Source organism: Heterodontus francisci, chromosome 7 (assembly GCF_036365525.1).
Source record: "Heterodontus francisci isolate sHetFra1 chromosome 7, sHetFra1.hap1, whole genome shotgun sequence".
Classification (NCBI taxonomy): Eukaryota; Metazoa; Chordata; class Chondrichthyes; order Heterodontiformes; family Heterodontidae; genus Heterodontus; species Heterodontus francisci.
Genome location: NC_090377.1, coordinates 95,709,773 through 95,723,715, shown reverse-complemented (window position 1 = coordinate 95,723,715; position 13,943 = coordinate 95,709,773). Strand labels below are relative to the sequence as shown.

The 13,943-nt window shown below is 44.2% G+C and overlaps 1 protein-coding gene across 1 annotated transcript in view; it reads left to right on the top strand.

The window, feature by feature from the left end:
* Positions 1–13,943, top strand: part of dnah7 (dynein, axonemal, heavy chain 7) — a 461,512-nt gene that overhangs the window by 30,291 nt on the left and 417,278 nt on the right. The window contains exons 8-11 of the mRNA XM_068035667.1: positions 3,831–3,956; positions 8,331–8,450; positions 8,700–8,883; positions 10,573–10,752. Coding sequence (XP_067891768.1) covers positions 3,831–3,956; positions 8,331–8,450; positions 8,700–8,883; positions 10,573–10,752 — 610 coding nt within the window. The remainder of the gene's footprint in view (positions 1–3,830; positions 3,957–8,330; positions 8,451–8,699; positions 8,884–10,572; positions 10,753–13,943) is intronic.

The window sequence follows — 13,943 nt, the reverse complement described above, 5'->3', positions numbered from 1 at the left end:
CATTCCCCACCGTTACAGCCATCCGAGACCCCCCCCATCACAGCGTCCCCTTGGCAACCACATAACAATAAAAGCCTCCCCCAAAAAACCTTTTCATTAACATCTTTATTCAACAACACATCCAATTATACAAACAAAACTGAACGATTCATTCTTGGGCATTCTCTTAGTGCCTGTCTTGTGGGTCCTATGCAGTGCTACCCCATGGCTGCAGCATGGCTGTGCTGTGGTTGCTGACTTTCACTTGGGCAGACTGCAGAGTGCCTTGCAGGGTGCCCTTGAGCAGCTATGAGCCTTGAGGTCCCAGTTTCGGACTGTACCAACTTGGTAGTCTGAGCTGGCTGGCTGACAGGCAACAGCAAGGGCAGTGGTGGGAGCACAAATACTGTCATCCTGAGAGAGGACAGCAGGTTTGAACTCCACGATACTACTGCCACTCATGCGGGGTGACACCTCAGCACTCTTAGTAATCTGTTGGAGCACAAATTGCACGATGGCTGCGAGAGCCTGCATGCCCCTTTTGAGCACTGAGATCCGCAGCAGTTATAGCAGCAGCCTGAGCCTGTATGGCAGCAAGCATGGATCTCATGACCACTGACTGAGCTTCCACTTCAGCATTGAGATGTTGGGTGGCTTCTGCCTGTGCTGCATTGGAAGCTGAAACGACGACCACCCTACTGTGCATCATGGCCAGGTCCGCTTGTGCTGTCATGGAGTTGGCAACCTCTTCCACAGATGGGCTCCATGCTCTACACGATGCCCTCTGCCACATTGGAGCCGGACTGCTCCATGCTCCTTGACAGTGGTACAAGGCTGTCTGGCAGCCTTACCAATGTACCAAACATCTTTGTGTGCTTCTTCATCAGCACTCTGCCCCATCGAAATCCTCATCTGAGTCCCGTGTAGCAGAACTTGTCTGCGACCTTGCCCTCCCATGAGCTGGCACATGTGCTACCCTTTCCCTCTGGCTTGGCTGCAGCTCATGCAGGCCCAGTGACTACTATGTGTTGATCCTGACTCTATACTAGCCTCTAAAGATCGTGCAGTGCCAGGATCTGAGCTAGTGGCTGCAATTTTCAGATCATTGGTGCTTCCCCATCACTGATATGAGATTGCTGTCTCTCTTCCTCCTGGGTGTGCTGTGAGTCGACAGCATCTGAAAGCATAAACTCAGGAGGGGATTGCTGGGGTGAGGGGGGTGGTAGGGTGTAAAGCAAGAGGTCCAAGGTGATACCATTTGCAGCTAGCACATCATACCGGATCACCAAATGAGGGCGATTGGAGGTTCCGAAGGGCCATAAGGCAGTAACATACTGTATCCTGAATGGTCTTGGTGGTGCTGGATGCTGTGGGCTCTGTCACAGCCGTCCTCATAATGCGGAGTACCATCCCCTCCATCGGACTCAGTAGATCAAGCTGTACCTGGACCCTGCCAGTTGTCTGCTGCTCCCTTCTGTTGTGTGCCACCTTGGCCTGCAAGGAGATGGAAAAATGTTAGTAATTGTGTTGCAATGTTTGGTTGATGTGCCTGCCATAATTAAATAGCTGTAGGTATGTGGAGACAGGGAGAGGTGGGTGTGAGGCTGGGATTAGTGGAAGATGTGCGAGGTAAAATATGTGAATGTTCCGCCTGAGACCTGAGTGCTAGGGACTGCTGCTAGGTGTGTGATAAGGGTGTGGTGCATTGAGCAGCATGAGAAGTTCATGGTGCAGTGGGTAGGAGATATCATGTGCAGATACATTCACTGACTTGACCATTGGCGTGCGGTCATTAAAAATTCTTCCGGCGTTGCTGTGAGGCGCTTGGGGCCAGCCAGGCGCTGGGAATTGACCTCTCGTCACCTGCTCCCATCTCCCTTTGGAGGCTGTTCTATGAGGACCTCCTGGCTCTGTGGAAACACGATCTCTATCCCCCTATTGTCCTCCATCACTAAGGCCTCCTGTGCTGCATCAATGAACCGCGGAGTCCTCTCTCTCTATCCTGGTGTTCCATTTCCCATGCTTGCATTTGCAGAACTATCAGCAGCACCCTCCTATGATTCAGTACAGTTAAGAGGAACAGACTTGAATCCAGAGCCTTGTGACTCAGAGTGCTACCAATTGAGCCACAGCTGACAAAGTGGGAGTAGTCAAATTTTTCTTGGAAAATTTTTCAGTTTCATTTAGGTGAAGATGTTGTTCTATCATTTTATCCACTGCATAAGTTAGAATTTTGGTTCTATGCTGTAGATGTGTAATGAGACACTATTGGCCAGAACTTGCTGGGAAAATAATAGCATGTTAATGGCGCATGTTGTTCTTCATACACAAAATGGCCAGCCTATTCTGGGGATTAAGAGATACACCATCTGCAGAGTTTGCTGGTTGATTTATATTGTTTCATCATTTGCTTTGCACAGGTGGCATCTCGCCCTTAGCCTCCCTGTAATTTTTAAGAACTAGCTGGATTTCCACATTTATTACCCATTAAACTCACCACAGAAATTATGTTTTCTGTATGGAGCAATTTCAGAGGCCAAAACAGGTATCTTTTTTTTATGATGCAAAGACCCAAGACCAATCAAGCAAGCAGTGGATAGTTAAGGAGTTGGTTGATTGTTTTCTGTTACATAAAAGGGACAAAATCCAAGAGGAGGTTAAAGGCCACTTCCTGGGAAGCTCTCAGTCACGCTGTAATTAATAGCATTTGTAAGTGTGCAAGTTGGAATGTCTACACACATGTCGCAGACATTGCTGCCTAGATTTAACTGCAGGCGGACTGCTGATGTTATAGGTCTTCCGCAGTTGCCTCTTCCTCCCTGAATGATATATTATTATATTTGGTGTGTGGATGATGCTTAATGAAGAAAAGAGATATATCATTTCCCCTGTAGGGTTTTTATTCATGGAACGTGCATTCTTTATGTACTACAATTGCACCCACCCAACTCTGCAGGCCCTAGTTTTATTGGTGAGGGCCATTAGAGGTTAATCAGTTCCACTTTAGCTTCTTGTCATAATGGCTTGATGCAAGTCATAAAACTTAATACAGTTTCAGAATAGAAGATCACTTGCGGCATTGAATAATCTGTACTGCCATGACAAGATGTCATGTGCTTGTATAATACATGAATTAGCACTTCCAGTGCCAGGAATGTTAATTTATAACATCTATCCCCCCATGGTTTTCCCAGAAGTAATCAGCATAGGCTTTACTCTTAGAACATGTAGAAGCAGCATATTATTCAAAGAATGAAGAGAACCATACATGATGGGTAATCTATCTTTTTATTCCTCTATATGCAGTAAGCAGCTTCCAGCCATTTTGGCCTCACGCGCTGGTGCAATATTTATCCAAAATCTTTCTGCCTTGCTTTTCTCAAAAGAGTCTTTAAACCCTACCCATTTGGCCGTTCTTGTGATCACTTTTCCTATTACTGCTTAGCATCTTTTCTGCTTGTTTGAAGCACTGTGGGATGTTTACTGTATCAAAGGTGCTCTATAAATATAAGTTCTTATGAAATTCTGTTCCATATATGTTGTTTCACTGATACGGCAGGTAAACATGCAACTTTACAACAGAACGTTGGTAGAACAGATTTAGAATTTTATTGAAGTTTGAAATTTCAATTAATTTTATGATGGCCAGTACCTGAAAATCTCAGTAGAATCCTAAGTTGATAAAATAGTGTTTATGAATGCTTTGATGCTAGGAAGTCTTACCCATGAAATTCAACTTGACTACACAAATTTCTCAACTTTTTTTTCTTGTCTGAAGCTATGAAATTTCACCTTAATGATCTAACGCTGGACGAACTGTTGTGTAACCTATGTTTCTTCACATTTTTAAGGTTGGAAATAGTACCAAAGCCATGGAACAAGTCATTTTTGTCAGCACGCAGTTTAATAAAGGCGAACTTAAATTCAGTGAATCCCACAATGTTGGCTGTCCTGGATCTCTGGCAATGTTCTTTTAAGTGAGTTCTTATAGTAAGATGAATACATTGACTGTAAGTAAATCTCCAACTGAAATCAGAAAAGTTTCTCACTTGTAGGTTTTTTTGGCGGGTGGGAGAGACAATCCAGTAATGGATTGTTGGGAGTTCAACTGTGAAAAGGCAAGTGGGTGACACACCTGCTAGCACTTCTAGGTGGTGGTTACACTGCATAGAAATTCCCTGTCTACATTTGTTGAGCCTTGCTGTATCCTAATTAGCAAGTTGGAATGTTGGGGGAGAAATCCGAGCGTTCATCTACTCTTTCTTCTATTGTATGAATGTTTAATACAATTTTAACATTTAACTCATTTAAACTGAACCGATGATCATCGCTATTACAATAACAAAGAGGTGAATTGTTCATGTGATAACATTGCTCACAGTAATTTCCAACCTTAGATAATAGAATGATAAATGTTGACACACCGTTGTTCAGTTCTAATTTGAAAAACGTGGAGTTTAATTTCATTCTTGGTAGTAGAAAATAAAAATGTAATAGAATACAATATTAAAGTAATATAATGAGAAAAAATGATCAGTTGGATATGAAAAAGAAGATCTGCAAATTTGACCTGGCCTTGTGTTGTAGCAGGGGAAAAGATTGAGGCATCCGTAGCATAACTGAGACATAATGGACTCAATGAAATAGTGATATATGATTCTCCATAGGAGAAAGAGAACGGACATGGGACTTCAGCTCGAAGGAGGCACTACCCCTGTATACAGAGGGTCAGCTTTCTCAACATGACTGAGCGGCTGTGTCTCAGGAGGCTCAGACTCTCATGGCAGGTCTTTGTTGACATTTGCAATCTCCTGGAGAAAGACCTCCTGCCCAGTGGACCAGGTGGGCATGGATTGCCAGTGGCTGTCAAGGTCACCACAGCCCTGATTTTTTTCACCTGTGACTCCTTCCTGGGATCTGCTGGTGACATCTGCAGAATTTTACAACCTGCTGCCAATAAAGTGCGTCACCCAGGTGATCGATACCATGTTTGCCAGGACCATCACTTATGTCCGCTTTGCAATTGATGAGGCCGGTCAGAACCAGAGGGCTCTGTCATTTGCTGCAGTGACTGGATTCCCACAGATACAGGGAGTCATACATTTCACACATGTGACAATAAAGGCACCCTTGGATCAACTAGCAGTTTTGTCAATGTTCAGCTGGTATGTGACCACCAGAATGTTTTCATGCATGTTTGTGCAAGACATCCTGGAAGCTTTTGTGATGGCTTTGTTCTGTACCAGTCACATTTCCTTTGGGTATTCACACCTCCAAACCAAGTCAGCAGATGGCTTCTTGGAGACAAGGGCTACCTCTAAAGACGTGGCTGATGGCACCTGTGAGGTACCCTGCCACTGATGCAGAGGAAAGATACAACCAGAGCCCCATGAGCACAAGAGTGGTCATTGAGGAAGACATTGGGTTGCTGAAGATGTGTTTCAGGTGCCCTGGGCAGATCTGGGGGCTCCCCTCAATATGTATCAGCAAGGATGCCCAGAATGGTAGTGGTCTGCTGTGCCTTCTTACAGAGGGGATTGGAGCTGGAGGAGGAAGAAGGTGAGGACTGCTCTGCATCCTAGGAGGAGGAGGCAGGATGAGGAGGCTCCTGATGTGGTCGGGATTCTTGCAGTCACTCACCTAGCTGCCAGAGAAGCCCGTGATGGACTCATCAGGAATTGTTCAGGTAACCTGAGTGTGGAAAGCCCTAACACACCAATGCTGAACGCCCTGCCAACCCCCCACCCAACCCACACTCACAAATCAATCCCACGGTCAAAAGTCTCTCTATCTCATTCACACCCTTTTAAGGCCATTGTCCATTTGGAAGGCACTACATGGTGCTGCACCTGTGGTTTGATGTCCTCTGGTCTTTGGAGCCCATGAGGGCTCTGCCAAAGGAACTCCACCTGTACCTGTGCAGGGGCAGGCTTGGTCACTGGGACAGGAGGCAGCAAGTGGGGTTAAGGGATGAGAACTAGGAATGCCTTGAGCATTGTCCCCACTTCCTTGTGCCCTTTCTCCATCTTCTCATGGACCAGCTGCCTTCCCTAATGGCTGCATTTCAGTGAGGCGCTGAACAACCTATACAGGGCTTTTCCTCCATCTTATTCAAAGTGGCAGATTGAGTGTGCAGGTCTTTGGTGAGGGAAAGCATGCACTCGGTTGCCTGCCATGTCAGTTGCTTTACTCTGATAGCCACTCTTACCATGGAGGTGGACAAAGGCACAAAGGCCTGAAAAATCATGGTACTCATGCCTGAGACAGACTCCCCAATCTCTCTCCAATGATGCACAGTGTCTCTGGAAATGCTGACAGAACATTTTCTGTTGTTGTTCCAGAATTGCCCTCTTCATGAATGACCCCCGAGGCTCAGCATCTGCGGCCAGCTGAGTAGAGCTTGGAGTGCCCTGCACCCTCCAATGGGGACTCTCCCCTGCTGTCCCTGTCTCCAGCACCTGCTCCTGCTCATTTCTGATGTGCGCCTCACCATGTGACAACATAGCTATCTCCCTTTTAAGGCCCCACTGAGGTGTGTGCGTCTGGACTCGTGGAGGGTGTGCATGAGTATCATGACTGTGCTTCCTCAGAGTTTCTGACCTCCTCTGTGGACTTCCCGGTTCCTATCACTCCAGCTCCTGTGTTACACCTGAAGAACCTGTGAGAAATGAAAGGCATGAATTAGAAGTGACAAGAGGAAAGGGTTCAAAGCCATCATTGTGCAGATGTTGACACTTCAGTTATTGGTGACAGAAAGTGTTATGTGCCATGTGGCAGTTGATATGTAGTTCTGTCACTAGATAGAGACCCCCATCTCTCCATCGCCAACGGTTGTATACTCTGCCACTCTGCTGATCTCCATCATTGCCTTCTCCACAGCAGTCAGGGTGACTATCACTGGATGGCCATCCTGGTTCTCCGTCTTTCCCTGGAGTTTTGTACTTTGCTTTCTCTTCTTGCAGAAGTAGACTGTTATGAATGTGAGAAATGGATTGTGTGGAGTGGATGGAATGACAGCATGTGTGGAGGGTGAGTGTCCGGGATGGGTGTGAGATAACAATAGGTGAGGCTGATTGTCAGTGTTGTCTGGTCAGATGGGGATATGAGGAGGTGCCTCGAGAGAGGGATCAGTGGAGCTACAAGGTGTGTTGTTCTTAGGAGTGTTGTGCAGGAGAATGCTGGGAAAGTCAGAGTATGGAGGTTGGCACCTGAATGTGGGTGCCACTCTCTTGCCCTCTCACAAGGTAATTGAACCTGTTTTGACACTAAATCCAGCTGCAACAGACCACACTCCTGGTGCTAACTTTGTCAGCCATTTCCAGCCACACTGTTTGTTTGATTTGAGAGGCCAGCCTCTCCCTTCCATCCACAGGAACAACAATTCTCTGCAGGCCCTCAAAGCTCATAGCATTGCCTCCAGGGAAGGATCAGAGAACTGGGAGGCAGCCTTCCCACATTGTGCTTTCATTCTTTGAGTTGATGAAGCTTGACTAATCGCTCTGCAATGGAGCCATTCTGATTCCTGCTGGGGTCCCATTACATAAAAATCTTCTATTGACAGGCACAGTTTGTTATCATGCCTGCATCTGTGATTGATTGGGGAACCTGGATGTAGAACACTCAAGCTATAGCTGAGCTTAACAGCTACACAAAGGCCATTACACTCAGAATAGTGTTCCCGACTTGCTGCAAGCCCCCAACACCCACTGCACCCACCCCCCCCCCCCCCACCCTGCTGTGAGCATGTTGGTTCTGTTAAAATTCTCCCCTTTGTTTTACTTGAGTGCTTATAAGAGGTTGGTTTTGGCCCTATGGACTATCGACTCTAGTGGGTTTTAACCTGTCTAAATGTTCTTGCCTTCATCACTTGAGCATGTACCTGGTTTAGAGGGTTGGGTTCATGTTTGTTTTTGGCCTTTCTGTTAAGGTGCGTGAGAAATGGGACTGACTCACCATTTTTCTGTACTAAATGGCAACTATCACAGAGTGAAAAAATATATGTTTGGTCTTTCACTGTTCCATATTGCAGCTGCCTGTATTACCCCCAGTATTACTACCTACCTGCATTTGGAGGATTTTCCTTACCATCTACATTCCATGTGTTCTGCCCTTTAAAAAAAACATAAGACACAAAATGAATTCATAGGTTAACAAAATTACATGTATGTGTGCATCTATAATGACTTTTCCTCTTGCTTTGTGTGAAAATTTGAAACTATAGCACGAAATGCCTTGCAGGTTAATAGTAAGCAATTATAGATTTGTTTTGAATTTTTAGGATGTTTACTTTGTCTTCTGAAATATAGTTAAGTGGTGCATTGTAATGGAAAATAATTATTTTTCTTTTGCAGGCAATTACGGTTCATTGATGTTGATGAATTTCGGAATCGTAAAGATTCAATGGAGCTAACTACATTCCAGGTCTTGTTTATGAGGCAGATTGAATCTGTGAAAGAGCTACTCCTTAAAAAGTATGACCACTCTAGAAAAAAGTAAAATATTTATAGTTAAATGTACTTTTTTCCAGATTGGATTGATTTTTGATCATTTCTTTATAGTACATATTAATCTGGTAAACAAAGATTTTTATGAAAGTTATGTTTGTAAGATGTGTCACGTACACGTAAAGAAAACATTCAAATTACTGTAACATTTATTACAAGTGGAAAATAAGCTTTCATATCTAGTTTTAAACTGACGTTTTATGCAATGTGTTTTAGATGGTTTCCTGAAGTCCAAAATATTTATTACCTGGGAAATAAACGGAAACAGGTTCCCAGTAATACCAATCGTGCCAAATTACTGTCCTTCTTTAATTGTGCTGCTACACTGATGACTTCACAACTGCAAAGCTTAACCCTAAAATCCATTCAGGACTATACTGATCTGATTGTACAAAGACCGGTATGTTTATCAACAATGTGCTGCGAAATATATTTCTTAGTTAATAATCAACATTATGCAGATTATAAAAACCTTCTTACAGATAATTTTACTTCATGCTTTTCATTGTTTTAGAGTATTCTAGATAACTATATATTTAAGCTGTTGCTCGATTGGTGATTTTGGAGGGGAAAATTTGAGTTTAGACTGTCAGAGCTATTACCATGAAAACCTAGTGTATAAGCCACAGCTGTGCATGAATCACCTTACCTAACATTTTGGTTGCTGTTACAGTTTAAACAACAAAATGTGGTCACAACTCATGTTTAGCAGTTTCAGGGATTGTTTCACCATTTTCTAACATGTAGGGCTGAAATTTATGAGGCCTCCGGCGTTGGGGGTCGTGACGAGGGGCCCGGAAAATCTTTCCGGGACAGGCCTGCTACGACCCCGAGAAGGTCCCGCTGCATTTTACCAGCGGCGGTGAGGCCAATATTAAAAACATTGGGGGGGGTTGGGGGTGGGGTGGGAAAGGGCCTCCAGCTTTTAATTATTTTTTAAAAGACAATGCGCAGAAATGTACCTTAAAAATTCATTTTGTTCCTAAGGGCTTGAAGCCCTTTAAAAATGCCACCAGCATCTACGCAGTGGCACCGGTTGCTGCTGCCAGGGACGGAGCGGCCGCCCTCTCTACACAAAATATCGCAGGGGCTCAGCGACGACACATCCGCGCCTGAAGGCTGCTGACTTCAAAGCGCATCGCTGCAATATGTGGTGTGTTAATAAAATTCAGCCTGTAGTGTTAAAAAGCACCATAATCCCAATCTTACAACATTGAAAATATTGTGTGTACATGTTTGTGACATGGGTGCACCAATATCCATAGCATGGGAATTCTTGCACTGAACTTTATAATATAAAGCGCCCCCCCCCCCCCTCCACCGCCCCCTCCACCCCCATTTTGAATAGGTTATAGGCACCAGAAAATGTTTATCCAGGAAGCTTGGCTGGTACCACACTTAGCAGGGGATTGCAAAATCCGGCAAGGATGCAGCTTCTGTGTCACCACCACAATCTCCCCTTTCCAGCTCCAACTAACTAACTTTTACCCGTATTATGTAAATAAACAGAATACAGTTTTTGTTGAATTTCAGTCTGCTTTATATTGCTTCTTATAACATGAAAAATAAAAAATGTGTGCCACTTTGTGGGGAATCAACACCCTGTACAGAGTGGTTATCATCAATAAAGAGAACAATGTCACTTTTGATAACATCCATTGAGTCATTGATAGAAAGGAGAAATACTAGGAAATGCTGCGGGGTGCCTGTACAGTTGTTTTAATAAGAGGATACACGTATAAATTTCTCCCCTGTACTTATAGGGCATCAAAACTGGTAGGGAACTGTGAGCTATACACTAGATTTTACATTGTGCAACTTAAAATCCTGCAGATAGTCTGATTAATTCATCAGCGTAATATCCTGCCACATATTACTTTCTATAAAGGACTGCTTGGATTCAGTAAGTTTCGCATTTGCAAATCCTTATATTTGGATATAATTATTATGTGTTTAAAGAAAATGTACATTTTGTACATGCATTCCATTCAGATTTTATTAGTCTCAAGCAAATACTTAAGAAGTAGAAGTGAAACCCATTGAGAGAGGTTTTCATTTCAATTGTATATGTCTGGAATTTTACATCTAGGATTCCATACGTGTTTATGAACATCCAGGTTTCATTTTGCGTCTGATCCTAAAAAACAACAATGTTCAATTTGAACCAGAGTTCAAGGATTTTGAACTAATATTCTTGAGTGTTTATGATGTCATGCTGACAACTGCGACTAAAGTGCCAAGAGTTGAGACAAAACTGTACACTGAATGGGTAAGTGATGTTTATAGACTCACCATTGTACTTTTTTCTTAGGTTGTTTCATTCTTATCAGTTATAATAGGCACATTTCCCAATATTTTGGAATGACAAGAAATTATTTTTCCCAGAATTTTAAAAATGATGTTCATTTCTTCATGGCCTCATCATTTGTATAAATGAGAATTTACAAATAATCCCATTGGACATTTATGATGTTGTGTTGCAAATTGTGAATCCAGTTTTAAGAGTTGGAAAAAATCTGTACATTGAATGGCTGTGATTTTTAAAAAATCTTTTGTCAGAACCAGGAGTATTAGTTCGCTGTCCAAAGTCACAAAATCACATTTGTACATTTATCTTAGTTCATACTAATTTTGGCCACAGATTTAAAACATCTTAGTTACCCAGATAGGCTCAATGAGCTTGGTCTCAATTCTTTAGAAAAGCTTAGATTTAGGGGTGATTTGATTGATGAAGGGACTAGATTATGTTTATGTAGACCAGTTATTTCAACGGAGTAGGTTAGGGAGGAACAGGGGAAATGCTTACAAGCAACAAAACAGCAGAACTAGGTTAAATGTTTGGTGGTTCTTTTCCCGGAGAATAATGGACCTGTGCAACAGGCTGTTGGTTCGCTGATTCATTGCATTCCCTCAATCAAGCACTGGGGCTGTTTCTGGAGATCACCCACAAGAAGTACTTATCCTGCAAGGTAAATTAGAGGCAACATGATCTCCCGGACTAGTTTCTATTGCCTAAGGGGGCTGGAGAGGAATTTTCTATTTTTCCCCCCCACCCCCACCCCCATTGCCCTGGGTTTTTAATCTGGTTTCTCACCACTCAACAACAACAAATTATATAGTGCAGTTAACATAATTAAACGTAATTAAAAGTCTCAAGGCACGTCACAGGAGCATTATTAAACAAAATTTGATGCCAAGCCACAAAAGGAGATTTTATGGCAGATGATCAAAAGCTTGGTAAACAAGGTAGGCATTAAGGAAGAAAAATAAGAGAGACAGAAAGGTTTAGGGAGGAAATTCCAGAGCTTGGGGCAATGGCAACGGAAGACACGGCCACCAATGATGCATACGAACTTACAGCAGGAATACACCATTTGGCCCCTTTAGGCTGCTTTGCCATTCAATACCCTAACTCACTTTACAACCCACTCTCCATATCCTTTGATTCCCTGAGAGATCAAAAATATATCGATCTCAGTCAAATATTCTCAACGATGGAGCATCTACAACCCTCTGGAGTAGATATTTTCAAAGATTCACAACCCTCCGAGTGAAGAAATTTCTCCTCATCTCAGTCCTAAGTGATCGACCCCTTATCCTGAGGCTGTGCCCCAGTGGTCTAGAATCCCCAGCCATGGGAAGAAACCTCTCAGTCTCTACCCTTTCAAGCCCTTTCAGAATCTAGTATGTTTCAATGATATCACCTCTCATTCTTCTAAACTCCAGAGAATATAGGCCTAGTTTACTCAGCTTCTCATCATGGGATAACCCTCTCAACCCAGGAACTAACCTAGTGAAACTTCACTGTACCACATCCAAGGCAAGTATATCCTTCCTTCGATTTGGAGACCAAAACAGCACACAGTACTTCTGGTGTGGTCTTGCCAAAGCCCTATACAAATGTAGCCAGACTTCCTCATTATTGTACTCCATTCACCTTGCAATAAAGGTCAACATGCCATTTGCCATTGCTTTCTGTACCCCAAATTAACTTTGTTGCTTATACAGGTACACCCAAGCCTCTCTGAAAATCAACATTTAAAAGCTTCACACCTTTTAAAAACATTGTTTTTCTATTCTTAATGAATAACCTCACACTTCCCCACAATGTACTCCACGTGTCACCTTGTTGCCCACTCACTTAACCTGTCTATATCTCTTTGTAGCTTCGAAGCTCCATCTGCTGGCTTGGGTGGATGTAAAAAATCCCATGGCATTATTTCGAAGAAGAGCAGGGGAGTTATCCCCAATGTCCCAGCCAATATTTATCCCTAAATCAATATCACAAAAACAAATTATCTGGTCATTATCACATTACTGTTTGTGGGGGTTTGCTGTGCGCAAATTGGCTACTGCGTTTCCTGTATTACAACAGTGGCGACACTTCAAAAAGTACTTCATTAGCTGTAAAGTGCTTTGAGACGTCTGATGGTTGTGAAAGGCGTTCTATAAATGCAAGTTTTTTTCTTTCTGTTTCCTCCTCTTGGCTTACATTCCCACCTAACTTTGCATTGTCAGCAAACTTAGATACATTACTGTTGGTCTCTTTGTCGAAGCATTAATATAGATTGTAAACAGCTGAGGCCCCTGCACTGATCCTTGCAGCACTCCACTAGTTACAGCCTGTCAACTTGAAAATGTCCCGTTTATCCCTACTCTCTGCTTCCTGTTCATTAACCAATCCTGGTTAATGAGTTGAGCTGGGTGTATTCAGATATTCAGGTAAATATGGGCTGGAATTTTACGCCACCCAAACGAGTGAGCTTGTGGTGGTGGGGGTGTGTGGGGGGGTGGGGTGGTGGCATAAAATTAAGTGGGAGGTGAGGGGACTGTTCCAAACCCGCTCCCACCCCCGCTGCAATTTTACGTGGGGCGGCAGTGGCGAGAAAGGGCCTGCCCACCCCAGGCCAATCAAGGCCCTTAAGTGGCCAATTAACTGGTACTTAAGAGCCTCCTCCCACCACTGCAGGTAATTTACCCTCGGCAGCCGGATGGCAGAAGCCTCAAACACCCCGCCTGGTTTCACCAGGCGGCCTCCTTGTGGGCTGGGGCCTCCTGTTCGGGTACCCTGTGCACCCTAGAGGGCCGCCCCCGAAGTTCCAACCACCCCCAACGCACAACACTCCCCCCTTGCCTCGCCGTGGCCCGACCGATTATCCCTGGCGAGGCCCTAAAATCTTACCTGTCTTCCGGGGTCGTCCTTCATCTTGCTTGTGATGGCTGGGTGTAGTCGCAGCAGTGGCTACCGCTCCAGTTGGCGCTGCTGGGACTAAGAGCTGCTGGCCAGCTGATTGGCTGGAAGCTCCATTAGGCGGGACTTCCTGCCTCAAGGAGATGGAAGTCCCGCCCAAGAATAATTAAGGGCCTGGGGAGTGTAAAATCCTGGTCTGGCTCCCCAGGCCTGGCAGAGGCGGGCTCGCCACTGACTTTTCAGCTGGTGGACGGGGCCTCCCACCCAAC